The 24,473-nt window shown below is 48.4% G+C and overlaps 1 protein-coding gene across 12 annotated transcripts in view; it reads right to left on the reverse strand.

Annotated features, from left to right (window-relative positions):
• Positions 1 to 24,473, reverse strand: part of UIMC1 (ubiquitin interaction motif containing 1) — a 38,386-nt gene that overhangs the window by 1,911 nt on the left and 12,002 nt on the right. For 3 of the 12 annotated variants that reach the window (XM_080626873.1, XM_080626869.1, XM_080626872.1), the window contains exons 4-11: positions 19,830 to 19,954; positions 18,379 to 19,518; positions 14,796 to 14,860; positions 12,177 to 12,262; positions 11,185 to 11,264; positions 7,758 to 7,926; positions 2,426 to 2,504; positions 755 to 875 (exon numbers count right to left, since the gene is read on the reverse strand). In XM_080626873.1, coding sequence (XP_080482999.1) covers positions 755 to 875; positions 2,426 to 2,504; positions 7,758 to 7,926; positions 11,185 to 11,264; positions 12,177 to 12,262; positions 14,796 to 14,860; positions 18,379 to 19,518; positions 19,830 to 19,954 — 1,865 coding nt within the window. Of the gene's footprint in view, positions 1 to 754; positions 876 to 2,417; positions 2,505 to 7,757; positions 7,927 to 11,184; positions 11,265 to 12,176; positions 12,263 to 14,795; positions 14,861 to 18,378; positions 19,519 to 19,829; positions 19,955 to 20,443; positions 20,659 to 23,303; positions 23,543 to 24,473 lie in introns of those variants that run through there. The other 9 variants (XM_080626875.1, XM_080626874.1, XM_080626877.1 and 6 more) reach the window with 8 other exon arrangements.

Below are 24,473 nucleotides of genomic sequence, written 5' to 3' on the forward strand. Positions count from 1 at the left end.
CTCATCATTTGCATCTGAATCCCCAGAGGTCTGAGGCCTGTGATGGATTTAAGGGATTATATGAAACTAAGACATCATGTTGCATCTTCATGCTGAGAATCACATTTCTGAGCGCAGGCAAAGCTGTGGCACTGGGGCTTTGCCCGCAGGAACCAGCAGGAAGGCTTGGAAGGACCCTCTCTCTGCTCCATTGGGATCACCAAAGCAGAACACCACGGTGGGGACTAACACCTGATGAGTGCCTGTGAACAACCTGCTACACATACTCCTGCCTGCCACCCTCCCACCTCCTCTAGCGAGGCACATCCCGCACACCTCTACGTTTCCCCTGGGATGCTACAGTTTGCTCTCAGCACCGAGCGGTTCCCCCTGCTCTGGCTCTGAAGCCTTCCCCATGGGAAAGGGCTTGTGGATCAAGTCAGATATGCTTGTCACCCTGACACTGCCCTCCATCTATATTCAGCCGAGGAAGCCTGCAGGACTGAGGCGTGCTGTCTGGCAGCAGGACAGTGCTGGCTGTCTGCCTGCTGGAGAGGTTACTGGCAGCTCTGCCGGATTAGCTCACCCCTGGGACAGGTCCATGCTCTCGCAGAGTGTCGTGGGAAGGAGGGCAACGAGTTGTCTGGCCACAGCAGCCCACAGAGGCAGGCAATCCTACACCAGGTCAGCTCATCCCATCAACCAGGGAAACAGCTCCTGCTGCCAACCCAGCCCCAAACCCAGCGCAAAGATGGTCTGCAGGGTCGCCCCTCACCTTGGCTCTTCGCAGCCTCCTGGTTCCCTGAGCTTGCCTAGCAGCCTGAAGGCAGCTGTCCACATGCCTCTGATACTGCAGCAGTGGCACCAGTGACTTACAGAGGTAGCACTTCTCACACCTGCCAGGCAGCAAAGGACAGAGCACCACATTAGGATTCACCCTGCACTGGGCTCCCAGCCACCAGCAGTGACTTTCCTCCTCCAGGCCACACCACAGAGAAGACATGTCACCAGATCAGGCCTCGCTCAGTGGGGTCAGGCCGGCACCAATCGCAAAGACTGAGTGATTATCAGTTTTCCCTGCCTGTTCCTCTGTATCCTGCTGCTGCAGCAGCGGGACAGTAATCAAATCTGCTCATCTAACTATCTCAAACACCGCTGATTTCTCCCCAGACATAAAGCACCCTGTCAAAATCCACAGAAATGAAGTGCAAGGGCTTTGCAAAGGGGAGTTAAATTCTGCCTGAAAAGCAAACCAAGTGTGTTAAATCAGAGAGACATTTTACCAGGGCTGGATGAACTTGTCTGACTAGTAAATCAAGTCTTTCTCTGCACTGTCTCCATTTTACATCCTGCCACGCTGGGAGAGGAATGCAGAGCACTCACTCCTGCGGGGGGGCTGGCACAGTGTGTTCCTCAAACTCATTCATTTGTTTAGAAGATGCCCAAGCTCAAGCAGGACATCCCTGTCCCCCTTTCCCAAGTGTGCCTGGGAACAAAATTATCCTAGCTGAAAGGAGATGAGGGTCAGGCACAGATTTACACAGCTACACTCGCTTCCACTCTGGCTCTCTGCAGGGACTGAACTGTGCAAGAGGGCACTGGTTCTTCAGGAAGGGAGTATCCAGCCGCGGAGCTATTCAGGAATGGACCATCTCCAAGAAGAGACAAATCCCCAGGGACCAGCCCCAGAAGCATTGTGTTCAGTTTGATGAGCAGTGCTCTCATAGTAAAACTCACCCCAGGCTCTAAAATGCTTTTGGAGAGCCCCCATCAAGCAAAACTCTGCAGTACTTTTCCTGTATTTTCTTTCCAGTCAGTGCTGATTACCCAGATAATGTGTCTAAACAGAAGCTGTCCTCTCTATAATTAGCCTAATTCCATTAGTGATGTTGCCATCCACTGTTTGTAACAGCAAAATTGCTTCCATAGCAGGGATTTTACTGTCAGATCCTCTCTTATGATGCTTTGTGTGGGTGGCAGGAGGAGGGGCTGCATGGAAAGACATTAAACAAAGCCACTGCTATTCTGAAAGTCTAATTTAATTAAGAATATCACTACAGGTGCCATATTGACAGCCTCCCTGTCCTAGCCCCTTCTTATCCCAGGGTTACCAAGCTCAAATCTCCCATTAGAAACTGGCTGACTTAGCACCATTTTAGCTACACAGCTCCCTCCAACCATGGCCAGAGACCACGCACCCCTGACCCGCCATGGATTGGGCTGAAGGGAAATCAGTGCAAAAATAAACAATCTGAGAACAGCAAATTCCTCTTGCTTCAGTTTAAATATAGCCACACTACAACAGAGGCAATGAGGGAAGGCAATTTCTTAGGGAAACATTGCTGTAAAGCCAACGGCCAGCATTTCTACAGGAATAAAGACATCCACAGGCAAGCTAGAATGGAAGCACAGAAACAATCTTGGAGAGGCAAGCATACCTACTTACTTATCAATGTCTAAGGATGACTGGCCGCTGTCACTGCTGGCTGCTTTACTTCTTGCCTCTCTCTGACGCCGGGTGAGCACTGGAAGAGAAACAGGAAGGGCTGGTTACCTGCCATCCACCCCAAAAGCACCCCTTCACCATGCCTGAATGCAACAAGTTTCAATCACTTCCACTCAAAGCTGCAGCAGAAGTGATGGTAGAGGCAAAGAAATACTGCACTGGGACAGGCAGGGTCCTTTTCCTGCTGAAGAGGTAGCTGGCCAGTTCTCCTTTTTCCAGGGGGGGATACTGCAGAAGTATCCCCCTCATACTCCTTCGTGGGAGCCAGGAGCCATTTCACACTGTAACTTGTCTTCTGCCAGAAGCAGCTGGATCAACAATATGTAGTTTACAGTCATTTTAAAGCTGACTGCAGCAGTGCAACAGCCTGGGAGGAGAGCTACACAGCTGCTCCAGCAGCACAGCCCTGGCCCTGCCAAACTGAGCACCCTGCCTGGTGCAGGAGGGAGCATGGTAACTGATAGCTAAGTAAGGAGAGCTGTGCAGAGGGCTCAAGACCCTTCTGCAGGTGTGGTAGGAAGAGCTCATGCTGGAAAAGGAAGGTTACAACAATCAGCCTGCACTCACTCATGTGAACTGGGGGTGATCTATTGTCTGTGTAGAGCTCTGTGGGGCCTCCGGGTGAAGATCTCTAACAGGGCTAAGCATCAGCAGTACTGAGAAAGGAAAGGCCAGCTCCAGCACATGTGGGTGGCTAGCAAGATCCTGGCTGACCAGCATGATGATGGGACCAACAATTTCTGTTCCTTCAGCAAGCCTTAGCAGCCTTCCCAAACCTGCTCTCGAGGCATCTACAGGGAGCATGCCAGAGTGTTGTCTCTTTCAGTTGAATTCCTCTCAGCGTATTCCTGTTGACATGCCACCAGCAAAGATCCTCAGGGAACATATCAGAAAGCTTAGCTTGCCTCACCAGGGACGTTCAGAACTCCAGCTCCAAAACAGCTGTCACAGTAAGTACTCTTGGGCAAACTGGCTAAGGGGACAATGCAGGGAGCTATTTTACAGCCCAGTAACATTGCTTCCCATACTCTCATTAGGAGAAAGGTCTGAATCAAAGATACAGGCATGACAAACCTCTTATTGTTGGCATATTATCTGTCATAAAGGGACACACAAGATTTTGCAGAGAACAAAGGGAATCCTTCAGAGTTTTAGGAAAACCTCATTTCCAGTGTTAGACAACCCTAATATCTATCCATGATGCTGATACAACACGGCCTATCCCTTAGGAGCAATCACTGATCTGCAGCCACAACGAGCAAATGCACTGCGAGATGCTCAAGAGCTGTTGGGGCTGACAGGAGACATCCACGCTGAAGAACGAAGCTCGAGGGTTTCCTTGGATGTGGGTATTGTCTTGTAGGCGATGACCAATACCAACAGCTCATTTCTCACAGGCACTGAAGCGGACATTTCTCTTTGACTTGGCTTGGCCCAGATTCGAAGTGGCAGCCTGACATGGCAGGACTGATAACAGCAGCCATCCCCCAGGCCACTCCAGCCTCCCAACAGCCCAACTCATATATGCGTTTGACAGCGTGGTGAGAGCCGCTCTCCAAATCCGCATGCATTTGTTAATGTTCGTTTAACACCGCCTCAGGAGCCTCATGCGCCAGCTCAGGTGCTAATCAGTTCTAGCTCCTTCCAAAAGCAGTGAACACATCTGGCATAATGGCCCCATCAGAGATGTCTGGGCCCAGCTCTGCAGCTACCCATGGGAAGCCCCCCAGCTGTGCTGCTGGAAGCAGAGGCACAGGAGAGAGAACAGGGCTGGCTGGTGAGGCACAGCCCCTCACAAAACATGGTGCTCGCCTGCAGGAAGGCTCTTCAGAACACTGGCAAAGCCATGCCATGGGGAAAACCCCTACCACAAAGCGGTGCTGACCCACTGTGTGACAGAAGTCTTGTAACTCTCCCAGTGCAATGCTCTTCGCTGGGTCAAACACACTCTGTATGTAGCTCAGGAACAACCTTCTCCCTGGTTGGCACTTCTGGTTGACCCACCAGGTTCCTCCTCACTCTCACCACCAGCCGTTCCACTTTCTGTGCAGGATCCTGTCACAGACAGGCCCACCAGCATCTTGTCCCTTCTGAGAAGTGATGAAGCTTTCTTCTGCACCCCTTCTGTTACTCTTTCTGCTGTGTCAGTGCCACTTCTATTGATGTCAGGAGCTTTTCAACAGCCCCAGTGCTGCTGATGAAGACTGACATCAGGTTGCACTTGAGGCTTTGGGAGGAAGGGATATACCAAACACTCATTTTCCTGGGATCACTTGGGAACTAAGAGGTTGGGAGCATGTAGATGAAGGGCAAGAGGAATAGAGCATGCCACAAAGCTCAGGACTATTTGCTGTACTCAGTATCAGCCAAGACTCACTTCCAGATTGAGACCAGCAGATTCCTGTTTGGCAACAGCAGCAGATGCAGTGACTCCAGCACTCTCATGTCACACAAGCAAGCCCTTCAGTAAGTGCATGCAGGAGGAGCGAGCTGGCACAGTGCTTCCATGGCTCCACTCCTTCACTTGGAATTAGCACCAGTCACTGAGCTGGAAACCTGTGACCCGAACCTCCCCTAGCCTGGTACAACAGCAACAGCAGGCTCCTCTTTGCTGTTTACTCAGACCACAGGAAAATGGAAATTCATGATCAGATTTTCATCCTGCCCAAGTATGTGGTGCTCTGGGCATCTGGCCAGGGCAACGATGTACATATGTGAGGGAAACAACTCCGACTCATCTTGCCCAGCTACCTCATTTGAAAACCTGTCCTCAAATATCAGCCAGGCTGAGCTGGCCTCCTGATAGGTAACACTGAAAGACTTTGGTGCATGATTACAAGAGGGATGAAGAGAAGTAAAACCAGCAAGGACCCATCCTTTTGCAAACATAAAACAAAGCCCACTGACAGCTGTAGTCTGCAGGACTGCATAATCTGCAGTTCTAGAGACATCAGGACTAAATCCAACTAGTAAGTCCAAAGACAGACCAGGCACCCCGACCCAGTGCACTAAAGGCAAACTGAAGCCATCTTTTCTTAACAGATCAGGACGTGGCGTAGGGGCAGAACTTTGATTCTTTTCTCACACAAGGCTGTTGCTGTGCTCTCAAGAAATCAGCAGCCAGCCAAGAGCACACAGTGCTGCAGCAGTAGAGAACAGCTTCTGGACCCACACAGGAGCTGGCATTTGCTTCAGAAGACAACTCTCCCACCTCTTTTTTCTCCCCATGAATTAGCTTTTCCTATGGATTTTGTGCTAGTGATGAATGCCAAGGTAACAGCACTGGAATCAGAGTCCTTTTGTACCTGCACAGCTGTGCCAAGCTGCTCTCTGGACTCTGCTCAGAGCTGAACATCAACCCTGCCTACTGAACTCAAACCCCACTGACCAGCCCATCAGCTGAGACCTCTTTGCGTGACTGTTGCCTTTGTACAGGCACTTGGAACTGGAGCGAGGTGCCCCACAAGCCAGGCAGGATTGTGACCCACATTACATCCTGCTCCAGGTCCAGGAAGCCTATTGTCCTGCAGACAGCCTTGGTGCAAACAGCACTGGCATCACAGACCGTTACGGCTAATAAAGCCTGCTCTCTACAGAGAAAATACTAGAATAACTGGCAATAGAAAACCCAAATTACTGTGATTTTGTCCCCAAACCATCACTCTGCTTAGAGCCATTGTTGCAGACCAAAATCTCTTTTATTTCAGGCTGGTTTTCTTATGGGTAGATTGTTCTGTACAAGCCAGAACAGCAGAGTAACAATTCCAAATTAACTACCCTTACCAACATCCCCAAGGAGACCAGTCTGGAAGCAGAGTGGAGAGGCCAGCCTTGAACTCTGTCCTGTGGAACACCAGCACCAAAGGAAAGAACAAATTCCCTCACACGGCCACAGAATTCAAAGCCTTTTCCTGATCACAGTGAGGATTCCCCAGGATCAATGGATATACTCACAGTCCAGTCACACCGGGGAGCCGATTACCACAGGGCCAAAGACATTCCTGCTAAAAGGCATACTAAAAATTCAGCTCAATTTTCTAGCACAGATAAAGCCTTTATCAGTGTTGAGGATGGGAGAGGAACTGTGATAATTTGTGATCTGCTAGAGCTGAACGCTTGCATTAGCAGCTGGTTTGTGCCTGCAGAGAGAACTCCTCACCAAAACTAAGCACCAAGCAATATCAGCCACTACTCTGGCTCCTGTTATCTTGACAGGACCTATGTCATATCCCAACAGATTTAGTACAACAGGAACCTCATATTTTAAAACTACATCAACTCTGCATTAAGATTACATGGTGAAACTTCTTCCTGCTAGAGGAAAGCAGAAGTTACAGTTCTTGTACTAGCTCTGATTTGCTCAAATTGCTTAAGCATAACAGATTTAGGTTGCATTTAATGACCCAGTGTGTAACTGAAAATTATATATTCACAACCTAAAAAGTTAATCTTATTGCAAGCTATGACTTTGATATTACGTGACATTGTGCTAACATAGACTTTACATTTCAAGCAGCAGCTAAAACATAACTTACTGAGTACGTTGATAACCAACCAGCGTTGTTTGTTCACTTAAGCTCTACAAAGGTTGGCTATGGAAAACTGATACAGAGAAGACTGAAGAGGATTAATACAGGCATTCTGACTGTGCTTCTATGCCTCACTTCACATGAAGGAGAAAAAGACAAGCTCCCAGATCGATAGCTATCATTCTGCAATTTTAGAGGAACAAGAGGGAAACTTTTCTGCAATCTCTTGCAGCTGAACAAGCCATTTTTGCACGTACAAATGTCAGTCGCTGCAGAGCACAGGCCGTGCTTGAAGTGACACAAAACACTCTCCTTTCTCAAGAGCCCTGGAGGATGCTCACCCACGTGGCTCAGGAGCTGCCATTTTCTACCACTGGCAGATTCTCTCCAGGTCCTCAACAGAAGAGACAATAGATATGTCCTATGACATTTATCCTACTGCCTGAAGCATCCAGGGCTAGAACCTGTGGTTATATTCTGTTTGTACACTTTCCAAGGGACTAATAATGTGATGAATTATGAAGTCAATCAGAGAGAAGATGTCTCTGTGCAGGAGACACTGGAAACAGAAGAACCTCTGATAACACTCTCCCGGCCAGCTTGGAAGATGGAACAAGGCAGAGTGAACAACTTTCCTCCATGCCAGGCCATGCACCAAACATTCCGAGAGGGACAAGACTGCAGCATCTGGCTGCAAGTAACAGGGAAGTGGACAAACACAAAGAGCAACTCTCGTGGCAGACCTGGGCTGTCCTTGCCAGCCTCCTGTCCCACGACACCGTTGCAGTACATGGCATGCGGCTCGATCTCTGCAGAGGGAAAGCCTTGATCACACATGGGGCACAACACATGGTCAGCAGTGGTAGGACTGCGCTCAGCCACGGTCCTGTCAGCGTCTTCATCTCCACCAGCCTAAAGAAGAAATAATTAGGCAGACAGTTAATTGTGCCATTTCTCTTTCTTTTCCCCAGGTGCAGAGCTCCATGCTGTCTGGGACTCACCCTCCCACAGACTCAGTTTTTCTTGGGAAGTTTTATTCTTCCCTCATCGTACACTGGTCAGAAATAACACCACTGGCTGAGTAAACTGTGCAGCACTAATAACTAATTCTTCTTCCAAAGGCAGTATGTCCTTCTGAATCATGGTGAAGCCTCCCTGCACAGCTATGCACACCATTTAAGGCAAACATCACCTGTACTACCACGGAAAAATGGCAAACCTTCCATTAATCAGGAAAGCTCAGAAGCGAAACTGATGGAAAATTCATGGGGCAAAGCAAGAGTTCAACACCTGAGTCGTGCTCATCAGTTTCTGGACATGATCCATGCTACACAGGCAGCACTGTCTGGGAACACAGCTTCCCCCAGGATGAAAGGATGTGCTCTTAGGGAGTCTGGGGAGATCACTGGGAAGCTCCTCCTCTCTAGAGGAGGTGGCTGGAGCAGTCATCAGAGGAGGCACACATCAAGGAGAGAGGCAACACTATTAAAAACCCATGTCACAAAGAATTACTAGCAGTAGCTTTTCATCAGGGCAAAGTGACAGCCCATGTTTGTTCTCTGGGTGCTGTTACCACTCACCAATACTCTCTCTTTCTGCACTGGTTACACAGCTGCAGAGGTGCTTCGCTACCCACCCACAGAGATACAGCCTGCTCCCTATGCTACTGATGTTCCCAAGGTGCAGCAGACTGCTGCCATCTCACCCATAACTAGATCTCTGCCTAGTCAGGCATGCTACAAGACTTCTCCACATTTAAGAAAGAACCTTTCCCTCCCTGCAGTGATTTTAAAGTTATTTAAATATTAACCACACAGAAGAAATCTATAGGAGAATAATACACGAGAGTTTTCTGTTAGGGCTAAGCAGTGACATGTAGACAGTGTGCAGCAAAACTGCTGTCTGCTTCCCTCCAATGGTATAATTTCAGGGAAGCAGTAATTGGGGTCAGCCAAGATGCTCGGTGCCACCAGAGTGCTTTGTCACATTACTCAGTTTATTACTTGCCTTTCCAAATGAGGGTCTGATCCTGATTTTTATGTCTTAAAGGGAAGGAAGGTGGTTTGTTGACACAGACCAGCTATGGAAAGAATTGCAGGACTGGACCTCAAAATAAGAATCCAACACACAAGATGCCTTTCTCCTAGACACTGGCTGAAAGGCCACAGCACTGAGCTCCAGGAACACCTCTCTCATTTCCAGGGAGGCTCTTTGCCCTGGATTTCTGCAGAGGAGCTGCCACATGAGTTCCTCCAGCTGAACACAGGCTGCTGAAGTACATCTCTTACAGCATTAGCACTCGTACCTTTTTCTCACATCTCAGTGTCCCTATATCCTGCAAAGTCCTCACTGTGGGCAGTCATAAAAACCAAGATGTGTCAGATATGAATGATCAGATCAAACCTGCATTATCCTCGTCAGACAACACACAGAAAAAACATGATGGGAAAAGCAGCAGGCACTGCTCCTTGTAGCTGCCATTTCTAAAGCAATCTTAGGAGATCTCTGATTCTGCACACCCTGCCCGCCTACATTTGGTGGTAAATTACTAATTTTAAATGGAAATGCAACATTCTGTAACAAAAGACACCACGGTCCCAAAACTGCTTGTACAAAACAGTGCTGTAACAGTCTGGAAAACCTCAACTGCAGAACCAGCCACTCCTGTCAGAGGCTGAGACTGTTGCCTCTCCTCTTTAGCAGAAGAAATTGCTCACAAGACATAGCACTTCCAGTCAACAGTGAGCCAAGAGCAATGCTAGAGGCTGAGCTCAACAAGAAGACTCCTGTGTCCTGGCTCAGCATCTGCTAGGAAGAAGTCAGTCCCTGCAGTCTGTGCTCACTCCATCCTAACTGCTGATGCACTGTAACTGTTTCTGCTGTCTTCCTGGAGGGCCGTAGGCTCTGGAATGGTTATCTCCTTTCGATGATAATGCCGTCAAACAATCCCTAGGAAGCCCCACTGCACCACTCCCAACACTGTGCTGATCACCTCGTACTGTCGAGGCAGGGGTGTGAGACCCAGGCACCCTCTGCAAAGCACAAGGCACAAGGCAGTGCCCTGGACACAGCCAGATGGTCATGAACATGCTTCTGTGGCTACCCAGCTCTGCACAGACCCGCTGCCTCCCACTGCTGCAGTCTCTAATTGACTAAACAGTGCTTGGAGATACCTGCAGAATGAAAGGCACATGAGAGCAGAAGCTGGTTTATTAAGAGGCCCACGACTATGAGGCATCAGTGCTGCAGACGCACTGTACAAGCTGCAGACTCCCAGAATGAGCTTTCCACAAATGAGTCCTCTTGTTGAGAGCTGTACAACTCTGTATTCATGTACCCTGCCAAAGGAGTACTTGGCAACCCCTTTGATATCGCTCTCTAAATTAATAGACAAAGGGAGTTTTATCAGAAGCAGGAACTAAAGTCAGACATTGGCACAGCGGCAGCTGCGAAGCAATTGCTGTGCAGGTGTGACAACAGGGAAAGGAACCACGCAGTGCACATCTGCATCTAAGGTACGAGGATGGCCCTGCCAGGACTTCCTGTGAACTGTTCCTGCACAGAAAATAACAGTCCCGGGTTCAGGTCATTCTGCCTGGACTGCAAACCACCACCAGTCCTCAGCACTTCAATGTCATCTTTATCACAGCCCAGTCTCTGGGTGAACCTCTCCTTTATCAGCATCTTTGAAATGGTGTGTGGAGAACACCAAAGTTCAGATGACTTTAACAGGGAAAAGCACATCACAACACAAGTGACTGAGGTGCTGTAGGACTCCCCTCACAGCTCCTGGGGTCCGTTTGCATCGCTGTCCATCACAGCACTGTATTTCTGAGCATGGGCAAGCACCAGCACTGCCACACCCACTGATGGCATCCTCCAGCACAGCAGTGTGTGTGGTATAAAAGAACAAGCTGGGATTTATAACAACTCTCTCCAGCTACAAGACTGAAAGGCTCCAGAAGCAGCTGCAAACAGCCCCCAGCCAAAAGGGGCTGGAATTACAAAGCAGTGGAGAAAACGTGAAGAGGCAACTGTTTGTCAGGATCCCAAGAACAAAAATCCAAGCTTCCAGCTGCCCAAGGGGAAACACCAGCACAGCTCTGCTGAATCAAGGCCTAGAAAGCAGGAGTGGAAACAGGACCCTTCCCCAGCTTCTATGCCTTTTACCTGCATAGGTGCATCTCCAGGGCCTGAGCAGAGCTCTTCTCCCTCCACCTCAAGAGCTTCCTGTGGACTCGTCTGGGTCTCTGCAGAAAAACACCTCCACGTCAGTGCAGGTTTGCAGTCCCCAAACCACCTCCTCACTTGCGGATGTAACTCAGCCCATTTCTTTACAGCGCTTTCACAGCTTCAAAACATCTTTTTTAGACTTGCCACCAATGTTATCAGACAATGTGCAACGACACAGCTGGATGAGGGGTTAAAGTCACAGCATGCTGGTGTGAGGACAAAGCCACCTCAGCTTTGCGGCTTCATGGGGAGTGAGACTAGACACAGGGAAATTGCGTGGGATACTTGCTGGGACAGAGACAAAGCAAGAATAGAGCTCTCGCATCGAGACAGAGCTTCCCTTCTGCAGCCTGCCTCGCAGTCACACCTCCTTTAGACCTCCACGTCTTCCTTAGCAACAAAATCTGCCCCCAAGCACCACCACTACCCCTCTCTCTCCAGCTGCTCGAGAACAGGAATGGGCTCTTCATGAATGTTCTCACTAAAAACCCTGAACTGGAAAACCTCAAACGTGGTATGACAGAGCAAGAAGAAAAACTCGTTGGTCCCAAACACATTTCTTTCATGTAGTAATTTAAGACAAAAAATTATTTCAGCTCTCACACTTTACACGTTTTGACACTGAAAATCTTGACTGCACTGAAGAGACCATTCCTGACACCTTGGTTTGAGTGATCCCTCCATATCCATTTACATCCTGGTGTCTCTTCAACAAGTCCCCAGTAATCTCTGGTCACAGAACCATCTTTGAGGAAATGGGTCCAAAACCAGGGAATCAAATTACACTACCTGAATAATTTCAGCCCTGACAAACGAGACTGGGAAATAAACCTCTGTTGGAATAACCTGAAGTTTTTCTTCTTTTCTCTGAATTTTAAAAGTGTGGAACTTTCAGGGCAAAGTTCAGAGCATTTTCAAGTGCCTCTTACCTGGGCAGACAGAGATCTCTTCAGCAGAGTTTTCTATGGCAGTGTCTGGGCTCCTTTTACTGCCAAGTGGAGTCAACACAGAGATGCTGTTCAAAATACAAATACAATATCAATCTCCAATCCAGTAGGTGTGACAGCCACACCAGCCTGCCTCACGCAGCTCAGGACAGCAGATGATGCCATAATTTCCAAGCAGTCAATATCTGATAGCCAGAAATAGGACAGTCAGACCAGGCTAACAGCAAAATAGGGGTATAAAAAGCTGTCCTAAGCAAAAAACCCGAAGGGAACATTTTTATCTTCTAGAAGCCCTTGACAAAAAGGCACAAAGGGCCACTACTGCATGTCAAGGGAGCAAAAATATCTGCTCACAACTGTGGGACTCTCGATTCTTTCTACTCTTGGAAGATCTGGGAGCTGTGCAGGTATCAGCAATGTGCTTCTTTCTATCTAGGGAAGGAAATCCCAAGAGAGAAAAGACACAGAGTTGCTTTATGCCACACTACCCTCTCCCTCCTCACGCTGCTAATTTTCTCCCTTATCACTGTGCACAGCAGCCAGAAGCAGCACGGACACAACAAAAGGCAGGGCTTCCCTGCAGCAAAGCCCTAACAGCATTAGTGTGGCAGTTCCTCCAGGCAGCACCGGGTACTGCTCCTCTCGTTTTGACCTTCGGATTCCTCCCTTTCTTCTCTCCCTCCCAACACTGCTCCATGTCTTTCTGGAACAAGCAGGCACTGCTGAGTAAGTCTGGCACCTATGCTGACACACACCGCGCCTCGCGTGGCTCTCTGATGAGTCTGATCAAGTATGCAAGAACACACTTTAAAAACATGAATCCCCATACTGACAAACAGAAAATTTATTAAGCTCAACCACAGGCCTTGGAGAGCAGAGAACAGCCACTGCTGATTTATGATAAATAACAAAATTCCGATAGGAAATCTCAAGTGGCTTTTCTCTCTAAATAAAGCATCTCAGAGCATTTGTTATGAATCCAGGCTGAGTGTGTTTTACTCCGTGTCTAACATCAGGGCTCACTTCAAAAGAAGTCACACAAAACAACTTGCTATGACATTTATAAAATGGGCTAATCAATTTGAAGTCAAACCACATTTCTTGCTACACCAACTATCTCCTGGTAACAAAGCCTATAATAATTTATTAAAACCCCAATGTACCCTGCTCCACACAAAGTGTAAAACAATCAGGCAGAGCAGCCCACAGAAAGCAAAGCAGCTTCTTCCCACTGCTCCGCTTCCTAAACAGCTTCACTACCTCCAGACAGCTCCGAGCAGTGTGTTGCTGTGAAGTGCTGCTGAGGGCAGCTGGTTGGGGCGCCTGAGCCTCACCCGAGACAGGGCTGTGCTGGCAAATTACCAGGAGCCAGATGGCAACACTTAATGTGCACAAAACTGCAAAGACTGCAGCCATTTCTTGCCTTGCTGCAGATGTGCCAGCTGCTGACAGAGGGGCCGCAGCACCCAGCTGTGTTCAGGCCCCAAGAGGGGCAGCCAGGAGCTCCTGGGCAAGCTTGGGGAATGTCCCAAACTAACCCCACCAGCCACACCAAATGGAAGAGCTCCCTCTTCCATACACAGCCCTGGGCTCTTCTGCCTTAAGGAGAGGGCAGCGCTGCAGAGCGCACACCTCAGTGCCTTCCACGCAAGCACAAGAGCTCAGACCCTGGCTGTCAAACACTCATCATCCTCAGCAGCAATGGCAGCAGCAGGTCCCTCCTGCTCCCCAAGGAGAGCTTTAAGCTTGTTAGAAAGGTGCAAGCAAGAGGGATTTTCATACTCTGCATATTGATATTAACTGCTCAGGCCAAATGCTGTTAGATCAGAGGAGAGTTGGCAGTTCTGTTCCAAAGCAGGTTTAAATTATAAAACCCAGCAAATTAAAAACATGACATTATCTGGCCTCTCTTGTAACTTGCTCCTTAAATCTTCTCCCATTTGCCCTTCTTCTCCCACAGCCTTCGCTGCAGATTGCATCCCACAGGAAGGAGAAGGAAAAAACGGAAAAGAGGAGTAGGCTTAAATCTGAAGAAAATCATGTTGACTTGTCCCACACCTGTCATCTGCTGAAGTGGCTTTTCTGGAGCACTGCACTCTATCTTTGGCTGATAGGCAGTGCCGTCTGGCTTCCTCCTCCCTTCTTTCCTCTTCAGCAGTAAGGCAAGAACATAAAAATACACACAGAAATCCAGTAAACTCTCCACCGTGCTGCCTGTGTGCCTTCCCAGGCAGACTACGTGATGGCATCGCTATAACTCACCTTCAGCTCACCTCCCCATCTCCACAGCTTTAGGGCACCATGTCACATTAGCTTCAGCGGGCAAGGATCAAGTCCTCCTACTTGTACGAGGATGCACCTTGCATGTTTTATAAAGTAATAAGGGTAACTGATCTCTTCTCCCCAGTTGTGTCCCACCTCTCTCCCACACTGCTCCAGATCCATGGATTTCCAGGAATACCCGACAGCAGATAGCTTTTCCAGCAAGCCCTGCAGTGAGCCCCAGTGAGACTGCACCCCAAAACATTGCAAGGAGAGTGGCAGGGCCCCCATCACCAGAGTGAGCCCATGAGCCTCATGCTCTGGAATCACCATCCTCACCTCTGTGCAACTTGCATGGGTTCCCCATCCTCACGTGCATCATCTGCAGGGAGTGCCTGGGAGGCCTGGAAAGGAACATTCTGGTGTTACGCCAAGAACGTACAGGGCTAACCAGGATCTGCTGGGTCATCAGGTTCTGTCCCTGACATCACGCCCACTCTGTCATGTACTTTTTTTCTGTAAATGGCCAAGTATCCATCCTGAACCAGGCAGCTCTTCTCCTCCATCACTCCTTTTGGTAAGGTGTTCCCGCAGCTCCGTGAGATAAAGCGTGGCAGTACTTTTTGTTGCCCTGCTGTCTAGACATGTTCCTGGACATTCCATGCCCATCCATTCAGGCCAATGTTGCTCAGTACCTTCCACACCCTCTGCCTGTTCCTAGCACCTATCCTGATGCATCTGTAAGCAGCAGCCACAGCTCTTCTTCATCTCCATTTGTACTGAGCTAGGCAACCCATGGATTTTAGTGTCCCCTCACACTCTCTCAGCTCCCCAGCAGCCCTCACCTCCTCCAGTTTAAAATGTATTTGCCTGAGCCAGGGTGACCTGATCAACTGGTACAGCCCATGTCTGAGCATGAGAAGTGCTTCTCTGAAATTTTGTGTAGATAACATCTGTGGCATTTTTCTTGACTGGGAATCAGCTGTCCCATCAAAGAGAGGGAACAGATTAACCTGCACAATCTACAGCTGGTAAATCCCTGTGCATTTATCCCATTTTTCATTTAGCTCTACGACTTATTCTTTCCTTTAAAATTTGTTCAAAAGCCTTATGCAGTGCCGAGGTCAGGCTAACATGCCAGTCATTACCCAGCTCCCTTTCTTCTTCTCCAGTGTACATGTTACACTTGCCATTCTCTAATCAGATGGAATTACAACGGTTTATTAGCAGTCCTTGCTGTCAGGCCTGCAATTTCCCATGCTAGCTCTCAAAGCAACTCAAGGGTTTTCCTCCCCCTTCCTCGAGTCTATTAAACTCTCTGAGTTTGATTTCTACCACAGGTTTCAACTTCAATCAGCTCCACTCCTGGATGGCTGATGCACTTCCCCAGCAAGCCCCAAAACAAAGCCTCCTGTCAGATTTCCCTAAAGTGACTCTAAGCCCCCAAATATTCTGTTTTATCTACACTGTTCTGCACTTCTTCACAACCTACCTCATCATTAACATAAAATACCACACCTCCTCTTTTATTTTTATTTCTCTTTTTTCCTGAACTGTGCATATTTTAATACCTCCGCTCTGGTCATGAATACTGGGCCATGCTTCTGGTTTTCCTACTACATATAAGACATGACATGAATTCACTAATTCAGGTCATCAGACTAACTCTCCAGAATGGAGTCTTTTCCCTCCGAATCTTTCAAAGACCAAGTGTCTCCATACCTAATTTGAAAGGCTATGAAATAATTGATTCTATTAGCCCTGAGGTTTGTTAGTGCAGATTCCCAGGCTATCAGATCTCCTGACAAGGGCACTGGCTCTGGGCAGACATCCCTGTCAACAGCAGTTGGGCACTGCCAGGGTGGAAGGTCTCTGCCGACTCCAGGCGAGGGTTTCAAAGCTGAGGTACAGGCAGCCCCCTTCAAGCACATCCCCTGCACCTGCACTTCACTGGTACAAGACACAGCACGAGGCTTTTTCAAGGCCGGCTTTGAATCCCCAGCCTTAAATCACCAGTCCCATCAGCAAAGCAGCCCCAGGGGCACTGGGGAGCCCCAGGGCAGCACAGGCAGCAGGGTCTGCAAGCAATGCAGCACAGCGGGGACACGGCTGCTCCAAGCCCCTCCTTTGTCACTGCCAGCGGAATTGTATTTGATAGAAGAAAAAAAATGGAGACGAGGCACAAGCAAACATCAAACATATCGATCCTGCAAGTAAATCACCTGCACTGGCCTCAGTGCGCGACTGCACAGAGGGACGAGAGAAAGGAGGAACCTCTCAAGCTGGGTGTGATAAGGCAGATGAAAGGGCATTTGAAAATTATTTCCTCTCAAGTAAATAGAAGACCAGCAAGGGGCTTGCGCAGGGGTTGTTGGAATGCTGAAGTCTGCTTCCCTTCCCCCGTCCTTATTTTTTCACCTTAAAAATACCAGAAAGGCTGCACCTACATACACATTACAGCTCTTTGAGCTCTTGTGGTCAGGATGAGTGCATTACAAGTTCCCACTCAGTGCCACTAAAACCTCTTTTCTCCCCAAGTATTAATTAGATATTAGCATTAAACAGATAATATAAAAATAAAATACCCCACAATTTTCAGTGCTGATTAAGAGTTCATGCCCTTCCCAGCTGTTGCAGCTCTTCAAGGGCTTTAGCATACACCTCCACAGACCTGCAGTCACCCCAATCTTCCAGATTAATAACACCTCCCATTTCCACAGGAAAAGACAAAGAACTAAAGAAAGCAGTTTGCTTGAAGAACCTTTCAGGTCTTTTGTATCTATCCTAAATAAATGAAAAAAGGCACAAGTCAGTTTCTTTCCTCTGCAGGTCACCTTTAAGGCTTGCTTAAACCTGTATCTGCTAAACCCAAGCCAAAGCACTGTCACGAAAAGTCACATTTCAGCACAGGCTGCTCTGCTCTTTTTCTGCAACCAGAAGATGCAGACATGACGTTTTTCCTAAGTGCTCAATATTACAAGACAGAATATAAATATCACAAAACAAGTTAAGTATCTTTCTAACACCAGGGTAAATGATCAAATACACTTGAAAACAGGAACAACAGAGCTGAGGCTTCAGTCACAGAGAAAATAAAGTTATACAATGATCCGGGAGTGAAGTCATTATGAAAAATGAGGGTTGGAAAAGGCTGACACAAACCTAAAATACAGCAGTAATAAATACTTCATCTGACTAGCAATCTGTTTAAACTTAGCAGTGACAGAAAGCTGCCTTCCGCTCCAACAAGAGCCCTGATGGAGACAGAGGCTGACACCTAGCGTCTAGCAGCCCCAACAAGCGAGCCGAAGAGAAGGTGCCCAACCCCACAACAAGGACGATGAGCACGGTTGTGGTGACAGATCACCGGCGGCAGGCAGAAGGTGCCTGCGAGCAGGCAGAGCCTCTGCTGGCCACAACCACAGGGCGACGAGGGGAAAGAGCTCTCACAAGGGTGAAGCATAGACGGACGCAGATGAGCACATAGGTGCAAAAAGGCAAAGCTGCACTGCAAGGACAAAAGGCATGTTTCTGCCTGTGAAGGAAAACACATGGCCATGGGTTTATAAGCTGTTTTGCCAGAACTGGTGGTGGTCAGCATCATCTCTGTGCTCCCTACCCTCCCTGAAACACTGCCGGGCTGTACCCTTTGGAGAAGGACAAGTCAGCTGCACGTCTTTATCTCAGTGGTGCATTAATAGACAACTGCCAGGCTGCACGATGGCCCCTGCCATTTGTGAGCTGGGCATCAGCCTCTACACTTCCCCTCTCTCTTTCACAGTAAGCTGTGCGGCTAGGGGAGGAAGTCCCTACATTTAAGTGGAGCATTGAACAGCAGTGCCTGCTTTGCAGAAGGGACTGAAGCCTAAAATGGACAGAAGTGCAGGAATGTTCAATCTCTGCTCAGTGGTGAAGCTCTTACCTGGCAGTAGCTGGTGGTTGGTTCATCATCGGAAGTAGAGGTCTCTTCTTCCATGCTGTGCCCTGGACTCTCTGCCTCCCTCCTCTTTGAAGGCAGGAGCCAGGTCATGCTCTCAGATTCCTTCTGCTCATCTGGATCTCCATCTTCTGTACCATAAGCAACCCCATTCTCCCTGCTTATCTGCTCTTCTTTCCCAAGCTCATTTCTGCTCAAGGAAGGACTGGGCACAACTGGGTTGCCAAACTCCTTCTTATGCAGTAGCTGCCTCTGAGCCTGCTTCAGGCTCTTCTGGTAAACCTCCAGCTGACACAAGATGACTTTGGTGTACTGGTTGGGGTCCACCCCTTTGGGGCAGAAGGGGATGCCCCAGTAGTAGTGCACTGTGTCTCTCGCCTCCTCCTGCTTGTGCTTCTCCTCTGCTGCATTCAGTACACAAAGCTCAGGGGTACTGTCAGGCACCTCGTTCTGCTCTGCTTGCTCTGTGGAAACACAGACTTCGGTGGCACGCCTGGGCTGCGAGCTGTGTTTGGTACCTGTTCCTCCACTGCTCCCCCTGGGGCTGCCACACTGTTCTGCAGTCCCACTCTTCGAGAGCGTGGCTGAGCTCCCAGCACTAGCTTCTCCCACAGAATGGCCAGTGCAGGGCAGGGGCTGCTCTTTTGGTTCATGGTCTCTTGTTCCAGAAGAGCTGGAGGAGCTCATGAACAGTCTCCGAGGTGTCAGTCGCCGGGAGCTTGAAGTCACCCTCCCAAAGGTAGGACTCAGAGAGATGAGGTCCTCTCCGAGAGTGCTGGGTAATGCGTTACTAGAATCACTTTTTGCTGGTGAGGAAAGCTTTTCACTTGACCTTGTCACAGGCTGGCCCTTCCCCGGAGACACGATTATGCTGGATACTAGTGAGCTTTCAACAATTTCCTGGCTTAACCTCTTCAACACTACCAGGGGGCTCCGGGCGACATCCATCTGTCCATTCGCATCAGCTTTGGTGCTTTGTGAGTGGGAACTGCACTCGGAGCGAGGGGTGTCAGGGCAAAGCGCCAGACCTCCCAGGACCTCAGAGCCTTCCTTCTTGGCGAGCTGGCTTTGGCCTTCTGCACACAACTGAGGGGTTGTATCAGAGTAGTCTGAGGACTGACAGCTCTGAAAAACACAAGGTTGATTCCCCAAAAGGCATGTACTCTATCAGCAAAGCACACCAAGGGCTGGACTGCAGACCCCGCATCCTGATCAAAACCCTGTACCCCAAAATAGGGTACAGGTGAGGCTCGACTTCATATGCCACACTCACTAGGAGTGCTACAAAACATCTACTCTGCAACTACTGCAGTTCCAGCTCATGCTAGAAATAGCTAGGCCCCCACCAAAACCTTGTTTTGTGCAGTGTGGCAAAGCAAGCACACAAAGCACGAGCTGAAGAACCCTAGTAAGCCTCTTCACAGAAGCGCACTTACACTAAGGCTCTCAGCAATGGCCTTCCTCAAGAGCTCCTCCTCTTCCTCTTCCTGACAGTTCACTTGTCTGGCTTCTTGCTCACTCATTTTCAGGGCCAGTGCAAACTGTTCCTCTTCAGTCATCTCTACAGCAGAAGAATAGGAAAATGTCAATTCACAGCTGCAGGCGTATGCAAACAGCCATCATATACCCAGCGTGTTGGGAGAAATGTCCAAGGGTCCCACCTCCCCAGAGCAAAACATCTAAATCTCAGTTCTCCTGAAAAGGTGTCACCAAAACCAGAGCAGGCAACACTAAATGAAAAAGATAACCCAAGTCAGGAACTTCAGCTAGGGTCTCTACAGCAATCTAAGCTCCGACTCCCTGGTTATATTAACTGCAATGGAATATTTTATTTGCCCATATCAAACAATGCATTCTACAGCTGCAGAACATGTGTTCAAGGAGAGGAAAAGGATGGATTTCCAAAGTGTGCTCTTTTTTTCCATCGGGTAGGCTCAGCAGCAAGGCAGGCTGAAGAACACATCTTCTTTAATACACTTTTTTAGCAGCCAAAAAGCACATCTCACTGCCTTCTGACACACAGATACCTGCAATACCACAGGAGACCTACCCAAGAGAAAAAGAGCTGCACGTTGTTCACCCCAAGCCGCAGGTGGAAAGCTCAGTGGAGGATAATGTTCCTTGTTCGGTGGTATTATGGAGGATCTTTCACATGCATACATCCCCCTTCTGCTCACATCACCACTCCACTGCATCACTAAGTCAGTCATGCATGGGGAACAGGTTTCCTACATTTGTAACTGCTATTTCAGCAGAAAATTCTTCCTGAAACAGTCAAGAGCAAACCAGAAGCTGAGACTGGCTATTTAGAAACAAAGCAGTTAGTTACTTTGGAAAACACTTGTTTACTCAGATTCAACCCAACACTTCCACTATGCTTAAAATATATAATGCGTGCAGAATGGAGTGCAGCTTGGAAAACAACTCAACAGCACTCTCAGGAGCTGAAAAATACATCTTCTCACTTGAGACAAATTGACAGATTTCCTTCAGAACCCGCTCCCTCCTTCAGGCAGAATCCTGCACGCACCATCTCATGCATGAAGCAAGAGGCTTGCTGCTGATGGGCCACAAGATCTTTAAGACACACGATTTGAACAGGAAGGCCGCCCAAGCACAAAACATGCCTCCGCTGCAGCCCATTTCAGGCACAGACGTTTCTCTGGATAAAGATGCATTCCAAAGTTGCAGGCTCCCATTTTCTAACCCATCCTCTTCCTACCAGCTGCTCCCGAAACACAGCAGCGCAGCCTTCCTTGAAGCAGCCTGGGATTGCACTGGTCTTAGCACAGTCTGTGCACCACGGCACTACTGCATTGAGGTGCATCAACACAGCAGCAGGCTCTGCTTTGCCCTTCCCCCAGCTCTTTGCTAATGGCAGGCTGGTTCTCCCCCAGTCAAGCAGGATTTGAAGCAATTTTGGACTGTTCCGATTCCTTTATGTGTCCTACTAAATCAGCACTTAGCTGTAGGTGGGGGTTTTGGTGTGGGGGGTTAATTTCTTAATTTTTAAAGAAAGAGATTGAAGGCAGAATGCAGTGCACTCAGGGCTCGTGGGGCTCTTTTGTCCTTGGACAAAGTCATTCTGTGATGTTACAGCCAGGAGGGATCAGGGCAGAAAAAAAGCAGCATCCTTTAATGGAAAGCACACGACACTTCATTGTATGAAGAAGGCTCCTGTCCCCAAGAACAGCAGTAATACACAGTGTTTCCACTATACCAAACACTTCCCCAGCATTCAGCTGATTTGTTTCCCTGCCCAAACCATCACAGCAATCATGCCAGACCCTTCAAACTCTGCCATGTGCAAGAAAACAGATTCACGTGATCAGCGCCCCACAACACAAGACTTTCCACGTGCTTAAATGAAAACAGGGGGCTGAGTGTTCATCAGTTCAGACTATCAACATCCATGAAGCTTAATAAAAAGAAACATTTTTTTGGCGAGTTACTACTGTACATTTTGTTTTCTTCTCCCTCCCTGGCACAGCAATTTCCCCTCTGGAGACAGGGAATGTGCCAGACAAATGCTGCCTCTGGCAAAGAAACCAGTGACAAACAAGATGCACTTAGTGCATGTTCCAGTTGAGTAGGTGCTCCTGAGATGGGGAAATCTCGAGTTTAAATCCACCTGGCATTACAGTGGGGAGAGCAAAGAGCAGCGCTGCTCATGCCTTCCAGGAGACTTGACCTGCTTTAAGCTGAGTGCTGTGGAGCCGATGGGATTTTGTGCTCCACATCTGATCCTTTCTCAGCACCGTGTATTTTATTAAACCTGATGTTGATTGCACTGGCCATAATTTACCATGATTAGAAACCCAGAGTGCTGCGTTACCCCCGACTGGCCAGTGTGTGCAAACAGAGCACTGGAGCGCTCCCGGGGCACGCCACGGAGCCGGGGCTCCGCAGCCCTTGGGAGGAACGACCCCTCTCCATCTGGACAGACACGCTCCATTATGCTCAACACATCACTCCCACTGCTGGGTAGGGAAACGCCAGCACCTCCGGCTGGGAATTCTGTGTCTCACACTCCAAAATCCACTCTCCACACGTCCATGCCAAAGCAGCAGGAAATCCCAGCGCCTCTCCCGGGACCAGGGCATCCAAGAGACCCACAGATGGGAAGGAGGGGTCAGGGAGAACTGTTTTAAAGCTACTGCAGCCCTAAACAAATTAAACCATTTCAGAACCTTTTTAAATGCTAATATGGCAATTTGCTAAGCGATTTATGTTCCAGCTTGACGTTTGCAAAGTGAATTAGATGCAAAACCCTACTAGTTGGAGTTCTAGCACTTCCTAGTAAGAGATTTACTCAAAGATAACAGAGATGCAGGATCTCAGTATTTCCGCATATCCCAAGTGCAATTACAATAAAAACATTCAAATGTGCTTTAACGCTCTGGCTTCCTCTGGAAAAAGAAAGAGAGACTTCTTTAGGTTTTGTATTTCCATTTATCCTGTCAGGATGAAGCGTCACAGATATATTTAAGTTATGGCTTTAGGTTAAAATGAATAAAACCACAACAAAGCAAAAAAGGGAGGATACGCTTTATAACCAGAGCCTACGAGTAGCTGAAATGTTCCAGTTTTGAGGAGAAAGATCATGCTCTACCCAGAAGCTCCAGATCTTTACAAAAGACCAATTTGCCTCGCAATTCAAAGAATTTATTTAAAGACACTGGGAAAAATAATTACTACTTCAAATCTTAATTTGCCTAAAAGCAAACACCAAAAGTCTAATTATAGCTTCCAATAAATGAGAGAATAGATCCACCATCACACGCACTTAAACAAAAGACCTCCCTCCGACCAAGCAGCACCAGACGCCCCCAAACTCCTCCGCTTCGAGGAGACACACACACACCAAAGAAAAAAGGCAATTTTTGCCCCAGGAAGAGAAAAACTATTACCAATAATTTCAACTTCCAGAAATGCAGCAAAACTCATTACACAATGGCTGGAGAGCTGTCCCTGTTTCCTGTGGGTTTTCTGGAGCACACCAAACACCTTCAAGACAGCATCAGCACACTCAACGATGCGATGAGGACATCCAACTTCAGCAACTCCGTGTTCTTAGCACCATATGTTTGGTCACATTTTAACAAGCATCTCTAAGGGGGGGGTTCAGTGTTTATTTGGTGTTCTGTTTCTTTTGGGAGAAAAAGAAGAAAACAAACTAAACTCAATCTCTCCCCATCTCTGCCTTTGCTATCTTACTTGTTCAACCCAGGACACGCACAGTGGGTTTCAACTCCCACAAAGAGCCAGGCTGTTTCCTGCTATGGCCTTAGGCCTCTATTAAAAACAATTTAATTCACACAGGCCCTGTGAGGACTGACAAGCCCAACTGCTGCTGCTTGTGGAGCACTGGCTGGCGTGCTCCATTTTGTTCAGTGATTGCTTTGGGTTTTGCAGGAGACAACATCTCTCCCATTTTAAAACGTTCTGAATTTAACACACTAGGTGGATGGCTGCCTTGTGGAGTGCAAGAACATGAGCACGGATCCATTGGGATAGAGTGATGTCCAGCTGCCTGACTGCTGGGCATCTGATGTCCAGGCCTGGCTTGGTGGTCCCTTCTGCTTGTACAACCCCAGCATTCAGAAATGCTGCTCGCAGAATACGAGCAGGAACAGCCCAGCCTGATCCCTTTGGCATCTATTTATCGACCTATTGTCCATGAATGCATTTAATCCCTTATTAAAGTTGCTGATGCTGACCCCTTCACAACCTCTTATGACAAAACCTTCCAGGAGTTCACTACATGCCGTGTGAAGCATTACTTTCCTTCACCTATTTCAAACCTACCTATCTCCTGCTATTTCCACTGACTGCATCCTGGCTGTAGGAACCGGTAAACAGCAGCTCTGTGTTCAGCTGAAGCATTGCCTTCCTGATGTGAACTTTGATCCCACCTTCCTCTCTTAACAGAGCAGCCCCAGGCTTTCCAGTCTCTCCTCATAAAGCAGCTGCTACATCCCCTTTATGGCACGGGCTGCTGTTCTCTGGAGCACCACCACGTCCTTGAGATGGAGAGACCAGAACTGCACACAGCACTGTTGATGTGGGTGCACCAACAC

This window comes from Psittacula echo (genome assembly GCF_963264785.1).
Source record: "Psittacula echo genome assembly, chromosome: 11".
In the NCBI taxonomy this organism is placed as follows: Eukaryota; Metazoa; Chordata; class Aves; order Psittaciformes; family Psittacidae; genus Psittacula; species Psittacula echo.